At 41.6% G+C, this 17,134-nt stretch overlaps 1 protein-coding gene across 2 annotated transcripts; it reads right to left on the reverse strand.

Annotated features, from left to right (window-relative positions):
* Positions 1-1,475: 1,475 nt before the first annotated feature.
* On the reverse strand, positions 1,476-11,612 carry drm (odd-skipped family member drumstick). Of its 2 annotated transcripts, none has more exons than XM_034322202.2 (3): positions 10,873-11,612; positions 7,194-7,740; positions 1,476-3,778 (listed from the first exon to the last, which is right to left on the reverse strand). In XM_034322202.2, the coding sequence occupies exons 2-3, from the start codon at positions 7,421-7,423 to the stop codon at positions 3,703-3,705; spliced, it is 306 nt and encodes a 101-aa protein (XP_034178093.1). In that variant the 5' UTR covers positions 7,424-7,740; positions 10,873-11,612; the 3' UTR covers positions 1,476-3,702. The 2 variants fall into 2 exon arrangements, with proteins under 2 accessions (XP_034178093.1, XP_034178094.1); XM_034322203.2 differs by lacking the exon at positions 1,476-3,778 and adding an exon at positions 4,098-4,401 and having other exon boundaries at positions 10,873-11,589.
* Positions 11,613-17,134: the final 5,522 nt, after the last annotated feature.

A 17,134-nucleotide genomic window follows, 5' to 3' on the forward strand; every position in this document is an offset into this window, starting at 1 on the left:
GCGGCGGGAGTGGTGGACAGAAACGTAGAGAAAAAGAGCAGAAGGTCGGTTTTACGAGTTGGCGAAATTTATTGGTAGGCCGGTAGGGTGGGACGTGCCCACAAGTACATTGCGATTCCCCGAAAGCACACGGAGAGTGTCACGCATACGTCGTCTTATCTCTCTTCGAGAGAAGAAGCAAGAAAAATTCTTGTCTCACCGGGCTGACCGTGCGCCTCGGTTTAATTTTTTTTTGCTTTTTTTTTGTTTTTGTTTTTGTTTTTGTTTTGTAAAGCTAGCGATACAGGCATAGATACACGTAGGTATAATATAATTATAATATAACATAATATAATATATAATATAATATATATAATAATAACATTATTATCACTTCTATTTAATCGGTAAAACGTGATACAGCTCTACAGGATCGAGATTGCCTATCGATGGCTACGATGCACACTGACTAAACGACTATTCTTTTTTTTCTCTTTCGTTAACGTTCATAAAATAATTAATAATAATAATACGTTCCGTTGATAATCGCATTGCCCGCAATATAATATTCAAAGACGCAGCGATATGTAATTTTAAGCTATGTACAAAGCACGACTGTTCCTTACTCCTTTCCAGGGATGGGCGAGTTTCCGAGTACCCGAGTACCCGAACAAATTTATACGCCGAACAAACATTTGGTGTCCCGACCTTACCCATGCCTAGGGTACCCGCACACCCCTCCTCCTTTCCTTTCCTTTCCTTTCCATACGTCACAGAGGAAAATTCTTTCTTTTTTGTGTATGTATGACGACGATGTCGCCATATTTTTTCACTCCCAAAGTCGCGATCGTAGATTTTTCAAACTGATCAGCTGATTATCTCGAGGAACCTCGAGATGCTGTAGTTTTGAACAATCCAGGCGTTTAAACAATTATTTTTGCTTCTCATCCACGCTGTGTATTTATGTGTGTTAATTTACAACAAAGGGACTATAAAACTAGCCTCGCTAATTATACACGCGCTTCTAAATAGAGATATAATGAAACAAAAATATACAGGTCGAGCCGAGACACCGTGATATGTTGAATTTTATACAAGACTGCGCGTATCGTTTCTCAAGTGTCAATTTTGATTTTAATAGTGTTTGCGATGTGCTTTGATAGATGATGAAGTGACGGAAAGAAAAATAGTTGTTTCGACTGTTGCGGAGGGTCTGTCGCTTATTATAACGTCCGATGATCAACATTTTAACCCCTCAAACTTTAATATAAAATAATATAATGTTTTAATTGTATAATTATTAATTTAAGGGGTTAATTGATTTTTAATCTGGAAAGTGTATGAATTAATATTAATTTTAGTAATAAACAACAATCACTCTAATTCATTCCTTATGATTTGAAAAACACCTTTATACACTGCTCAAAATAATTGATACATTTTATAAGATATTAGATAGTGTATTAAAAATTATTCTATCTTTTTATTATTTAAAGTCATTACTGTTTTTCAATATTACCTATATGAATACATTTTTTCAAAATATTATTCAAAACTTTACCAATTATTTCGAACAGAGTATTTACAAAATTACATGTACCAAGGTATTAGAACATTTTTTACATATTGACTGTCACTGAACATTCAAGATAAAATATTTCAATAAAACAAAGTAAAAAATTACCTAATCTCAAATTCAACATTTGCATCATGACGTCATCGTTCTCTGTGAGAGGCACTGTGATCGGTTAACAGTTTTCGGTAGAAGGAACTTTTCCACGCCGATGTCCGTTCGATGAGAGGGGGCCTCCAGAAAGTCGCGGAATCGAAAGAAGGATATACCTATAGTCGCAGCTACGGATGGCCGGGAAACGTACCAAGCTGATCGATCATCGAACAGGATCATTCTAATCGAACGATCCCGCTCAGTGTGCACGAAATCGAAGAGACACTTGGAGATTCATCCAGTGGAAATCGATCCCAGCCGACTGGTACTTGCGTCAGCGGACCCGCCTTGTTTCACGTTTCCAAGGTCGTCTGGTCGCGTCTCGAAGAGTCTGCTTCTCCTACAATATCGATTCATTTCTACGAATAACAAGGATCAATAGATTTCCATCGAGAAATCGCATGAAATTGGTCCAAGGGAGATGAAGCTGGTGTCGCTTCAGGCCTGGGCGTGGTTTTTACGGTAGCATCGGCTCTTCGGTAGCTACTTTGAACCGGGTTATTACGCGGTCCAATTTGGGATTCTAGCCCGAGGTCCTCGTGTTGCGGCGTTGACACGGATCATTCTTTTTTACATCTTCTCCTTCCAATTCAAATTAGCTGCTTCCGGGGATACCTGGCTGATCGACGATGCTGAGATACTCTTTGATATTGAAATTTCAATTCTTCTCTTTTATCTTTTATCAGTGTTCTATGTAGTTAAGTTCATAGATTTACCTATTTGTTAATTAGACTTTTTCGAATCCCAAGAATCAAGGCGGTTGAAGATTTTAACCTTCTTTAAAGACTTCTGAATAAAACTTTAAAACTGAAATTCTAGCTCCTTTTTTGATGAACAGCCATTATGGAGAGTAATTATTGTTCAGGAGAAATGGATGTAGCTCAAGTCACTTCGACCTTGGCCTGATTACTCCATTCCCATGGATGACGCTTGGATCGCATCTTCGTTTTCCACGATTAAGTTGTTACAGCTGTTGTACCGTAGGAGAAAGCAGGAACTATGGTTGAGTAGATTTTGTGAGATAACGAAACTGGTTGGATACTTGATGTCTTCGAGCGAGCATGTAACTGATAACGAAGTTGGATTTTCCTGTCTCGTTTCCCAGAGTCTTACAGAATTCTTGCCCATTATTCTTGTCGCTAAATGATTTTCAATTTCTAAATACTTTCTATCGAACCAGTTTCTTGAGTTGTCTTCCGTCAGCATTTCAATAAACGAGTTCTTTGATCGAAATTCCTTAAGAATCAGCTTCTTCAGGATCTGAATTCTTTTATCCTTGGAAGAATTTTCATTTGACTGCACCATTGATTCTTCCTGTTTGTTTCTGTCTCTCGTAGTCTTTATCGCGATGACTTGATGTGGCTGACGTCTAGGTGTCTAGGCTCGGAATACAGGAAAGTGGTAGAAGCTTTGAGACGAAACAATCGAAGAAGCGGGATGGAGGAGCGAGAAGCGAGGTTTAATAGGCGAGGAGACGATTAGTATCTACGGAACTGTTTCCCTTTTGCGACTCGGTAGGCTGGCGTTAAGTCGTTTCGAGCTGATAATAATTAATCGACCGTCCCGGAGAACCGACAGACGGACATCGGCAAGGATAGACGCGTGGTTGAATCAAGAAGTTCTCGGAATTTCCACGTAGACTTGATTATTATCATTGGAACTATCTTTAAAGCATTTCTTTTTTGCCTTCTCAGTTTCAGATTTTTTATAACGTCGAAAGATTTCTGATCGTTTTTACTTTTACTTTTACTTATATATACAATTCTAAGATTGCTAATTTATTACGGGATAAATGTTTTCAATTTCATAAGTTCGGCAAAAATTTAGTGGAATTAATTTTTATCTCAGCCTATAAATATAAAAAATAACGTACATACATTAAAATTCCAAAAACTAGTTGAAACTGTACCGATCGCGACCATAGAAATATAACCTAATGATAAAATAGCGAAACGCGCGTCTATGGGAGTATATAGGATGAATTGGCTGGATGGCTTCTAGTACCTAGAGTAGCCATTTGAATAGCCATTTGAGTAGCCGTTGGAGCCCTTGTAGGGAACAGAGTGTATGCTCCTGGAACAAAGATGGTCGAAATCGGAAGATGAGGAAAGTAAATACTTAGAAAAAACACGAAACTCTAACATTTCTTTCTCCTCCTGGTTAGCAATTCAATTCCACCACGTGTCGCGAGAGCGTATTATAGGTAATTTTGTGCGGGCTCGTTGTTAGTAGAAGGCGATAAACGTGATCGTAGCAGAAGAGCAAAAGAAGAAGAAGAAGTAGAAGAAGAAGAAGAAGAAATTGATGGTGGTGGTGGTGGTGGTGGTGGTGGCAGAGTTTTAAGCATGCTGAGCGTATCTTTTTCTTCCGTTCTTTTTCATTTTTTTCTCTGTTTTCTTATTTTTTTTTTTTTTTTTTCGTGGTGGCGGTACACGATGCACGAGAACCGAACGTGTTGTCTTCGTGGTTGCGGGAGACTTCGAATGAATATTGAAACGGAAAGAAGAGTGGAGCAAAAGAATCATGTCAATAATACTAATAAGAAATGGAAGAACATGGATAGCTAATATTTTTTGTTGTTATAGATTGTTTGAATAAATTTTTTTTGTTGATCATGTTGTTGATGTTGTTGCGTGTGCATTGTGTGTGTGTCAAGGTGCAGGAGATTCAGAGCTCCCGCTCACCGCCACCCACATCTACAACAGAACAGAAAACAAGACCACCGCCGTTACATACAAGGTATCCATTAGTATCCACCAGTATCGAAGATTTATTTTATCGTTCACTCGCTCGTTCGACTGTGTGCTCGCGCGAGTTTGCTCGCACGTTCCATGCGGAGGTAGCATTATTTCAGACTGATTTATAGGGGTCAATGCGATCTTCAATGTGTGACGGACAACCAGAGGCGCCAAGTACATTTTCGCGGATTTTTTCTTTTTTTTATACGTAGCCAGAGACAGGATTAAGTTCAATACGTAAAAATTTAACACAATTAAAAATTAAATGCTTCATTGAATTTCATAATGTCTCCTTTGCAAATTTTTCTTTCTAACATTATAATTTACCATATTAAAGCTACCTAAAAAATTTCGTTTATTTCTCTCGAAGGCTTTTCAGAATTCAGCAAAAAATTCATAAAAATTTGCACATTGTAACACAACGATGAAAAAGTTATGTATATTCGTCGTAGGAGCAGTCAGTTTCCAGTTAGCTGTCAAATAAATTCGTTGACGCAAATGAAGTGTTCAAGCAGCGAGACGCAATGCGACTAGAAACGAGAAAAAGAAAGAAACGTTGCTGCTTTTGAAGAAGAATTTGCATTTTGAACGATAATTAACTGTCCACGTGACAGAATTACGATCATTAGAGATGTATTTTATGTCTCATCGACGTCGCACGAGTCGATTCTTGTTCGATCGTCAACGACCGACGGAACCTGGTTAAATTTTGATTTTCAGTCTTATCATTTAATCATTTGCACGAAATTTGTATCAAAGTCGTAAAACATCTTATCTCGAATAGCTTTTGATAACGACACTCGTATTACGAACGAATGTCAAGTTTTACACTTTGATGGCCTCTGTCACGTATTCCTAACTTTCATACTTAAATTTTCATCTTATTTTCACTAACCTTTTCAGTAATTTATGCTCCGATATAATAAAAATAAAATTCTTTCATTTAAAAATTATACAAATGTTTTATAAGTTTAGGTCACGATTGACCTATGCTCCGCTATTCAAGGGTTAATACATGCCTAGCAGATTAATGCTAGAATTATGTTTCAGTGTTTCATTTACTCTATACTCTAAAACGAATAATAATTAATAAAAAAAAGAACAAGTTGAAAAACAATAACGTAATCATGTATATATGTTAGCTGCTGTCAGAGCATTAAACATTCTAAAATCCTAATAAGTACTATTTTATGTTAAGTATTCCTACTGCCTATAACTGTTTCTAATTATAAGACCCGAAAAATTTTGCATTGCAAAAATCCCTAATAAATAATCTAACCATCACTGTTTTTCAATGATAGAAAAAGAAGTAGAAAATGACGTACACTGAAGGATTTATAAGAGAAATAGCACAATAATTCTGTGGCACTATATTCAGAGGGAAACTTCTTTCGCATGGAACGTGCTGCAAACTTAAAACACGTCAAATTGAATCGACCTTTCTTTCATCAAAACGTTTCGATTAACTAATCAATTATAATATTCAACATTAACTTAACTTTAGATGAAATTCATTATGCATTTAATCTACCAGAAATTGTTGAAAAAACAAAAATTACTAGACTTTTTATTTCTCATTCAAAAATTCAATCTTTAATGAATTTGATGATTAATGAATTTTACCAAAGTTTATATTAACATTGAAACCAAGCAATACTAAATTATTTAAAGAACATTATAGTTATAATATTCAATTTTTTCATAGCTGTCTGTGCTTCGATCACTAAAATCCTTCAGACGAGTTACTGTTACGTTTCGTCGCAATGGAGAAAGAAAAATTGACTTTTCGTCGGAAGGAAATCATCCCGTATAGTGAGTCACTAAATGAAGTACTGTCTTCTTTGGATTATCCTTGTTCGTCTTACAAAAGGTCGTACCGGTGACCCGACCGGTTTTCGAAGTGGTCCCTATGTTCTTGCTCGGTTGGGTCAATATACAATACACGTGGCTAGTTCGTTTTCAATCGTCCACATACCTCAGAACAAAAGCTGACATTTTTTTAATCGACTTGTACGTCACTTAAATTTACACACCTTTCAAAAAGTGAAATTAAAATTCTAGTTCTAATTTTTCACTTTTCCCAAGTAAAATTAGAAACATTGCAAAATTTTAAAAATGTCATCCATTGGTCCACGAAATAAAGTACCGCGGGCACAGTTGCAAAAGTGATTAAATTCTAAAATATTAATTTGAAATTCTTGATTTTAGTGTTCACGACGCGTCGAAGGTTTGCGACGGCGGATGATCGGAGCACAGCACGTCTATTTAGTTGTCATTCGAGCGAGCGGAATAGCCGGGACCAGCGACGAAACCGATAGCGCGGACCTTCAGACACCGGGATCACATTGAACTTCACACCGCGATCTATCCGTGAGACGAGCGCAGCCCGGACGCGAGCACACTATGACCTTTTCCCCTCGCACTAATTCATTGGTAACTATCACTGGGTCCCCAAGTGCGCGCGCGATCCAATCTACAGTATCGTTGCAATAATAATAAAATTAAAAAAAAATTAAACGAAGGAAGCAGGCTGCACTATTAACTGGGCACAGCTGAAGGAGAAAAAGAATGATCCCAGGGTCTGATCGATGTCTGGCACGAGTATCAACCTCGGAACCAGTCCCGTCGCCTCGCGGCAAATTAATAGAAGGCTTGATAAAAATATTTCTCCTGTACCTATATGTATCTATATATATATATATAGGTATACGGATCTATAATATTCGATAGAATATTCCGGTAAAATGTACCTGTGCTGCTTGAGGTTGTCCTGCCGCTTGAAGGACTTTCCGCAGACCTCACAGGTGAAGGTCACGTCGTCCTTATGGCTGCGCTCGTGGATCATGAGGTTGTAGGGCTTCGTGAAGCGCCGCTGGCAGTACTTGCAGACGAACTCTACCGTGCACTTGGCGCGCATCTTCTGCCGGCGGCCGAACTCCCTGCCGTGCCCCTCTGTCTCCATCGGCATTATCGCGAACATCCTTATAAATTCCCACCGCTCCTTCTCTTGGTCGACTCTCTGTCTCCTTTCCCTCTACCTCCTCTCTCGCGCGGTTCTGCTAACGCCTCGAGTCACTCCCTCCACCGATTCAACACGCTTCTCTGTCTCTCTTCCAAGCCTCGTTTTTCTCTCTTTCCACAGCTTCCTTTTGGTCCCTCTCTTGCCGCTCCTGCCGTTCGTGTCGCTCTTCTCCTCCCGCGCAAACCTAGTCCCGACCGGCTGACTCCTGCGAGTGAGATCGCTTGGGTTGTACCTCCTCGCGGGCAACACGATCACCTACCCTTCTGTCTTTCTACCTGCGGGAAATGAAAGAACAATGATTTTTCGATCGATTCCCAGGGTGTCTGGGTGGTGCCGATAACGAACAAGCCCGAATTGATCGTCCTCGGATGGCGGACCTTGCAGAAAACCCCAATTTTAATTTAATCCTGTATCTCATATTATTTTCATTTCCTTTCGTTCGTTAGTATACCTACTTATATTGATAAAAAATTCGCACCCTAATCTAAAAATCGCAGACCCAAAGGGAATCATCGCTACCAAGATTGAGCACGACCGTGAATTGAGGTCAAATCGAAAGTAACGTAGGAGGAAGCTTATTGCTGGTGGCCAGTCGTCGAAAAGTGGGGTCCCGCGGAGCGGAGAGGCAGCAATAAAAAAGGCCCCCGGGGTCTGATCGCGCGGACCGCCGCGGCCATTGTGCAGGAGCCGCGTCCAGATGCTACTGGTAGCGCAAGGTAAGCACACGGCGCACGCTCGAATAAAGTGGCGTGTCCGAATGAGTAATAAGCGTGGCTGGGCGTATCCCGGTTGGTTAGGCTGCCTAACGGCGGTGGGGCCTAATCGGAGCTGCGTGTTACGCAGCAGTCTGCTCTGCCCGCTTTTTGCTCGCCTCCTCTTCGTTTCGCGTCAGCCTCGAGACGGCAGATTCGTGGATTCGTTCCGCTCGCTACAATTTTGGCCAAACTAGTTAGTTAGTGAGTGGGTCATTTTTATAGAGAACGCTTAGGCTAGCCTCAGCTGCCTTTGTTTCGAGATTTTTGCCCAAACATTTTTGGAACATAAAAATGGTAATTTACCATTTTTCTTATTCTGACTGAGATTAATTAAGTGAATACCTTCGTGATGTTTACTTTAATCTACCATCTTTTTGCTAGAAAATTCAACTCCGAACGAATGTCATAAATTTCAAGCTACACTTGCCATATACCACCTACCAAGTGTGTCTACAGCGTGTCGTGATCAAGAGGTCAAAGCTAATGTATGATAATGTATGATAATGCGATGTATGTGGAAGCACGCACTTACAATCGCGTACTACGTCCAGGGAACTTGCGAATGAGCATACCCACGCGAATGATGTAGCAAAGTTCATTAACGGAAAGGTATACTACCTGAAAATCTTGGCAAAATTGTACCTTTAGAATTTTTGTTGAAATTTAAACAGCTCCTTGGAAGTTCCACTCTCACAATACGGTTTCGATTTGTTGTAACGAATAATGGAGTTGTTTAGCAGGCTGTGACGGGAATACAATTAAACCGAACAAGCGGGACATCGGATTTCTTAATTCTGTTAGACACGCGTCCTGCAATTCGATAAGGCTGTTCCGTTCTAAGAACGGCAATGCTAACGCGGCCTTCACTCGGAGCACGTCCGATGAAAGTAAAGGTTCGTGTACTTGTCATCCACCGAAAGTTATCGCTCGAATCAGTCATGGAAACATGCCTCGTGATTCGCATGGTTACGCCACTACTTTCGGGAAAAGGTAGAACCAAGTCTGAAGCTGTTAGACGAAATTCATACATTCAGTGAAACGATTTCGAATACTAAGGAGGGCCACTTGGGGCTCAGAATTAACTATGTCTGTTTTGTATTTAAAAGCTTGATGGTAAATGTAATTTAAGATTCTGAAAATAACTGGGATTTCCAACACTCCTCCAGCAAACCACCCTTCAAATCCATCATTTTTAACGTGGCCACACGGAAATAACCCGTTCCAAGACTGTCCATATAGCCCAGACAGCGAGTTCGAATCAGTAGTCGGGCTGTCAGCAGACAGGCCATACTCGCGACAGCCGGCCGAGATAAGTGACTGCCGCGTTTACGCCCGGTCCGTCGCGAGCAAAAGAAAGACGGAGGGCACGGATGAAGAGTCAGCCAATCAAAGAAGGACGCAGTGGAGCCAACCAAGAAGCCCGGTCGACGTGCGTGCACCCGTTCTCGGATGTATGGAGGAATAAAGAAGGGAGCAGTAGCCTTCGTTCGTTCACCAGTAGCCAACCAAAGAGGAGCTGCTACCGTGCACCGCCCTACCGCTGACTACCGGTTTTCGGCCACTCGCTACTGAACCTCCACACAAATCCACCGGGCGGAACCACACCCTCCTCCTCTGAATCGACCTGTTGCCCTGGGGAGTACTTCGTCGAAAGTGGAAGGGCCTGTCAGGGAACGGCAACTTCCTACTACGATTTCTTACCGCTGTCCAATAGGAAGAGAGACATGGTGGTATTGGATGATGTTTTTTGGGGATAGGATTAGGTGACACAATGATAGCCTTCAGTGCTGGTTTAATCCTTACTAATTGTAAGATTCCTGGGACCGTTTAGGCGCTATTTTACCAAATTGGTGAAAACCAATTTTGCACTTTGAAAGATTCGGTTTGAGAATTTAGGGTCATTGAAGACCTCGTGAACTGAAGAAGGGTTAGTATGTAAGTGACAAAAATTATTTTAGTTCAACTAATTATTAGCATGGATATAGGAACTTTTAGCTCATGTAAATTTCTTACTAGTTTTGTGAAAAAGTGGCAAATAATTTAGAATTAACAGACTTGTTTAAAAACAGTACCTAATTATCTATACAAAAATTTATATATCTAAATCTTGTAAGATTAATAATATAATATATGTAGGTACTATTTCAAATGAAATCAGTCGAAACTACCATTTTCCTACCACACTCCGAATGGTCTGAGCTCATCAAGCGGGTGGAGGAACATCTAAACTGAGAATACAGGTTCCGAAACCGTCGACGAATAAAATATTCGGCACAGCGTAGGCTGGTAGCCAATGAAAATGAACCAACTACCGTGTACCGCCCTGTGGCATGCTACCGGTTTTGGGCCACTCACCGCGAAGCCTGGAGTGACATCAACGATTGTAGACATCTTTTCCCGCCCGCTCGATTCGAAACACGATGAAGCAGCAGTCGCAAAGTCTGACATTAAATTTACATTCTCTAGCTGTTCCATTAAACTATTTTAACATAGATTAACACGAGTGTATTAAAATTTTCAAAAGCTACCAAAAACTTGAAACTATTCATAATTCTATGTTTTTAATAGGTAGGTATACAATAATGATTTTCTAACACTTTCTATTATAAAAAAGAAGAATTCCGATGAAAAAGACATTAAAGTTGCACTTACCCGTTGAAAGCAGCACACGGACACCGTAGTTCCCTCTCACGTCGGGTACTTCTGACTGCTGAACAGACGAGAAGTAGATAAACGTTCCGTGGAATTGTTCGAACCGAGGAGCAAAATCGTAGGGTTCGCGTACAGTTCGAGACAAAGCGGGAACTAGTTTTCGAGAAGTGGATTCTCTATTGAACGTTACGTAGGGATGCTGTATTCCGGGCTGACAGGTCTGGACCGTTTGGGTGCGCGGCGTCGACTGAAGCTCCGTTTGCCCGCTCGGTTCGCTGGTAGCCCGAATAGGTAGGCACACCAGAAGACGGTAGGACGCGGTGTGTAACCGCCAAAGGTCTCCTTCGTCGGCGTCGTCGTCGTCGTCTCGCTTCTTCTGGTTGGAGGACCGGGAGACACCTCCCTACCGAACCAACTCACCGATGCCCACTAGCTGTCGTTTGTCCGTGTGAGAGCCTCTCTCGATTCTACCAGAAACGATCCAGGATCTTCCTTCCTTAGAAGAGCGCGGTCGGTAGGTGGTGGTAGTAGAAGAGGTGAGTCGAAGGACCGCGGAGGAGGAACGGGAGCAGAAGAAGGAAAAGGAAGAGAGCGGTACAAGAAGAGGAAGAAGTGCTCCTTATCCTGGCTCTCTAGGTCCCTCCCTCTCTTTCCGTCTCTCGGATGTCCTTGTCTGGCCAGTCACCGAATAGCAGCGCGGTTATTCACAAATCCTTCGACGACGCGGCTTCCTGAGCTCCTGGGAGAGTGCCCATCCGCCCTCCCTTTGCTCCAACTGTCCCTCGACATGCTCCCTCTCTTCCATGATCCCTTCCACCGGTCTCCGATGGGACCGCCCTCGTAACCGTTGGATCAGAGCATCCCTCTTCGCCCACGCGAATATCCTTTTCGAATAGGTCTTCCCACTCCCCGATGAATACCGACTCCGGTTTTCTTTCGCTTCGCGCCCTCTCCGCGTGCTTACCCCCCGCGGGGGCGGTAGCCGAGCCAGGGTACAAAGGAGGTAGCCGTCCGAGAAGAGCCACCGCGATCGTCCCGTCCTTCTCCCGCATTTTCATTGCCAGCCTCGAATTTTAACTCGGGGATATCGCTTCGATGCCAGAAGAAACTCGCGGAACCGTTCGGTATGGGTTTCACGATCGGCGGGCCCGGCCCATTCAGACGACCTGTCGCCGTCGTCCTCGGGGCGACCGAAACGAGTCCGCGTCAATCTGTTCGCCCACGCGAAAAAGCGGATCAGCTGAATCGGTTCCTGGAAGAGGATTCGCGGGAGCGGTGCGATCTCTTTGTCTTTATCGGGGCCTCTCGAGGCCAGAAAGCGCGACGCTGACGAAGGTGTGGGAGGAGGCGGAGGTGGAAGCGTGCGGGAACGAAGAGCGGGGGCTGACACGATGCCGCGGGGGTTCCCAGGGCACGTGGGAAATGCACAGTAGTCGATGTCAATCCCCCCACCAGCGTCGCTATGCGAGGGGGCCCGGTCGGTCCCACTCGTACCCCCACTTCCGACCCCGTCGGACCCAAGAACCATCGCCAGCGCGCTGGGCGCCGCCCAGCGAGATCTCGCGGTATCGCTTCATTGGACGATTCAATGGGCTATCGCCTCCTTCGCGAGCCACCGACATGATCGAGTGGTGGAAAAATTCCACGGGAAAGGCCGCTCGATCCCCAACGAACGAACGGACGAAGAAGACCAGTGAGCGATCGGCAACAAAGAGGACGCCGACGTACCGCGTGGAATCCAATTGTTGCCACCGGGCAATTTCGCTGGAATGAAGACGGCAACGATGACGAGGGGAACATTTTCAGCGTACGCTTTAAGCGTTACCGTTCCTCTCTTTCATAGGAATATTTAGGGAGCAAAGATCGAAACCAGGGACATCTCGAAAGGATTGGGTTTCTTTCGAAAGATTCTCATGGAGATACGGGGAAATTGATGACAGCAATTTTGATGCTGACGCGATCAACGGAATTTATGACGAACACTCAACGATGTTCGGTGAAAGACGACCAAAGGAAGCGGCTTATTTGGCTGGTCAAAGATGACACTTTGAGAGATTCTTTCTGAGAAATCTTTTGTTTTAGGTGCTTGTCGTCGCTTCGTTTGGTTTCTTTCGAAATTTTCGCACAATGTATACAGGAGTTGTAAAGAAGATTTGACATAATAACTGTACAGTAATGTTACCTGTTGTTAAATACAAATTTTGGGCGGTTTAGATACCCCAATTTTTCTCAATAAATACCTAAATTTATTTATATTTGCTTGTAATAGGATTCAATTTTATCATCAACAATCTTATACCATTTGAACCCCAAAATGGAGGCTGCATCCATGGTTGGATTAAAGCATAAATACTCCATTGAATAGAATTATTTTGCACCGAACTTTAGAATAATAAATATTCAGAATGATACTTTGATAGGGTAGCTGAGAGTAGACACATGTCCATAAAGGATTAAATTAATTTTTGGTGAAAAATAAGAAACAAAAGTAAGATCGCTAAAGGAATTGAACAAAATGAAAAAGCGTTTAGTTCCGAGAATGAAATGTGTAAATTGAAAGTGCTGAAGTAGAATGTACAGGTCTAACAAAATTGACAGGTGACGCGTTGATGATAAGAACGTTTGCAGAGGACGCATTACCGGCAACTATACAAACACTGATTTTAAAGATAATGTATCTGAGAATGAGTTTTAGTTTGCGCAACGGAAGAAAACGAGGAACTTATTGTTTACATATAAATAAATATTACATAATGAATTAACTACTAAAAGAGCTAAAGAATAATGCACATATCCATTAAGTTAATAGAATGTGGTAAAGTTAGATGAGCATTCGATGTTGGTTTATACCAGAATAATTCATTAACTTCCTGTTGCACTATTTTGAAAATAATCTACATATATTTACACCTAATTATTAAATTAGGTATTAATGCACATTCTGTGTATGTAAGTATGTATGTACGTACATCCTACATACATACAGTAAAATGGTGTGAATAACAAATGATTTCTATGATCGTACCACGTCGTTTGTTCAAATCTTTTCACTACTTGCGTAATAATGGTCCCTGGACATTACATAATGCGACGTTTTGAAAGGCAACGTATGTACGACTTACCTAGCATATTATTGGCGACGATATGACGTGCATTACGTAAAGTTGAAATCAACTCTGGATGACTGGACTCGGCTATACACGAAACCCATGATGTTTGCTTCTAATGGGAAGTAGTAGAGGACTGCAGATCAGACAGAAAAAATGGAGAATTAGAATTAAAGTATTAAAGTATAGCTGCTGCAGCAGCTGATGGACGTGTACCTATTATCGATAACGTAGCGATATATCGAGAGTCTACTTTGACTCTACTCTCTATCAACTCTTCGAATTATTCTGAATAATAATAGGTACTATAAAGGGATGAAAATTTCTCCGTTTTGAAGGGTTAAAAAAATGAAGCTGTATGTCTGGAAAGCGCGTATTCGGTGAGCGGATAGATCAGAGAGAGGCCGCCGTGTTGGCGCAGGAAACGGAAACTGGCGGAAACAAAGCCTCGGCAAACAGACGGCATCCCATGGGGAATGTTACCAGGGCAAATAGCGCGCGTCCTCGCTATCGCTGAGCCGCGACAAATATTGTCACGTCGTGGCAATACGAAGAAAGGTACCTCGGCTCGTTTCGACCTACGTCCAGGACCGATAGATTAGGTCCTAGCCACACGATACTGTAAACGCCATCACCTTCGCCCGTGGGCAGAGATAACGAGGAACGATCGGGACAGGTCCACGTCGAATTAGCAGGTAGGTTCGAGCTTCGGCATCGACGAGGGTACGGTACACCGGCTCAGGGAAACTCTTTTCGCCTACGGATGTAGATGTTTCTGATAATATATAATCAGCTATTGCAGTTCAGTTTAGCGTATGATTACGGGTTAAGCTCGATTAATCCTGAAAGATACCTACCTATTTACCATCTTACCCCATGTAAGTTATAATGTATAAATAAATAATATCAAAATAATACCTAATTACCTACATATTAAAGCCAATCTAAATCGCTATGACATATTCTCTACTCTGTAATCAATTTCCAGTACTTACATTACATTTGAAGTGTATCTAGTATTCGTTTCGAAATCATTCCAAGTATCAATCAATTCATTTCGATCGGAAAGCAAGCGATACAATTTTTTAAGGCCACCCAGTTCGCGAGGCAATCCGACGTGTCTCAAAGCGTTGTCAGACACGAGGATAATAAGTGTCTCCCGGAATGGCGGCTACATCAAAGACGCCAGTTGCGTACTTGGTCGGCGCGAAGTCGCGAGGCACAGATACGCGGACGCGCCCAATGGGAACGCGTCTGTATACATATATGTACTTGCTACGTATCTTCTCTACGTCTCTTAATGGTTCCTCCACAATTGCTGTTCTGTAATTGCATGAATTTTTCTTACCTTGCCGAGTCTACGAGTGTACCTACAATGGAGTTGAGTTCATTTTGTTTCGAAGTGTTTTGCTCTTACATATTTTCGACTGACATTAATTATTTATTTATATAATTAACTACAGTAGTTCACGAAGAACCGATGAATATAAGCGCCCATAATTTACACGAGTATGATCATTTTTTTTCGTGCAATATTTTTTTGTAATCTGGAACTGAATATTTTAATGTAAATGGGGTTTCTATGGTGTTGTCGCGTTCTTTATATTCTGTAAATAAATTGATGAAGCAAGAGAACACTATTCAAAGAATTTTGTTTCTATCGTTACCACGATGTTTCATAAACCACATTCTATATTTTTAATCCACCGTCGGACGTTAATAAAGTACAATTCCATAATTGAGGCACTTTATTGTCCATCGTTATCAGTTGCACTTGTTAACACTTAGATAAAGGGATTACTTTCTAAATGCTTGCTGATAATCAAAATAACGCGCAACTAGTGAATCACATTTGACGTTTTAACAGATTTTACCAGAAATTTATATAAAAACTCCTTTTATTTCTATAAAACACAACTGTGTAATTTCATTCAGAGAAAATTATATAATGTTATTGCTCTTTTGTACAAACTTTCAATCATACTTTGACTTTAGATAAATTGCATTTGCTCCATATTGACAAATGGGGGGGGGGGGGGGGGGTTAAGAAAAGCTGTCATAGTGATCGTATTAAGGCAGTGTGAACGATGCTTAATCGGGGAAAGGGCTCGCGGAACGACACCACAAAAAGTTCTCCGGCATAATAGGCATAGGACGAACCCAAGAGGAATCATGGACTAAAGCCGCACCTTGTGCTGGCCACGTACTATGTATGCGACGTGCACACTTTATAATGCTACGCCCGCAAACGTACGAGAGAACTAACTACATAAGGTTATTGAGACTGTTGTACCGCTTTCACCTACGATCTTCCACCCTCGTTGCGTTCGCCTAGTTATTTTGAAACTGGAATTCGTTGCTTTGAAATTCAGAGGAATTCAGATTGTGCTTACCTACATACCTACATATGAATTGTAATGGCTTTTTTATTGTCACATTTTTTAAATTTGCAAATTTCAAAATAAATAAAAGGTGAGCATTTATAATGATGAACATACCAGAGACAACAATTTTATCAGATTGGATTATAAGTAAATGAAAGATTGATTCTTTCACAGAAGAATGAAAATGACAGTCGATATCTGAATTGTCACTACAATGGTATCTCATGGTCCAACAAAAGTGTTCCTTCAATCAGCAAACAGAAGACACACCTGGTTTCTTATCTCCCTTCGAAATGTTTCGGGGAAATTTGCATACTCAAATCTCAGGTGATCGAGCCACCATTCCATACACAGGTAAGTATCTATTTATTTTTACTATACCATATATACCTACAAAAATTATCTATATTTTTTAAAATCGTCGAAGTGACAACACCAGTCATCAAAATGAAACGAGGAGTCAAAAACGGTGCGGTTCGTTAGTGGGAACCATAAAATGCCTTGAACCGAGAGACGTGTGGACAGTAGTGTATATTGCCGTGCATTTAGCTTGTCGTGCGCCGCTGACAGAAAAAGGATTTGCCTTCGGCGCTTTACCGGATTTACCGAGACACCTCATGAAACACGCCCATGTTTGTCTTCAGCTTTTGAGCCGGGCCGAAATTTTCACAGAAACTCACCGCCGTCGGCGCGTACACCGGGACACGAACGTCAAGAACGAAGCCCGGACGATGTAAGAGAGACTGACTTATCATACCGTGTTAACGACAT

This window comes from Osmia lignaria, chromosome 4, assembly GCF_051020975.1.
Source record: "Osmia lignaria lignaria isolate PbOS001 chromosome 4, iyOsmLign1, whole genome shotgun sequence".
NCBI classification, from domain to species: domain Eukaryota; kingdom Metazoa; phylum Arthropoda; class Insecta; order Hymenoptera; family Megachilidae; genus Osmia; species Osmia lignaria.

Bases quoted from the DNA above. Each gene is read 5' to 3' on its own strand.
- drm (XM_034322202.2), bottom strand. From the start codon at position 7,423: ATGTTCGCGATAATGCCGATGGAGACAGAGGGGCACGGCAGGGAGTTC. The intron at 3,779-7,193 runs GTACATTTTACC...TCTTTGTTCCAG, and splicing joins GACAACCTCAAGCAGCACAG to GAGCATACACTCTGTTCCCT.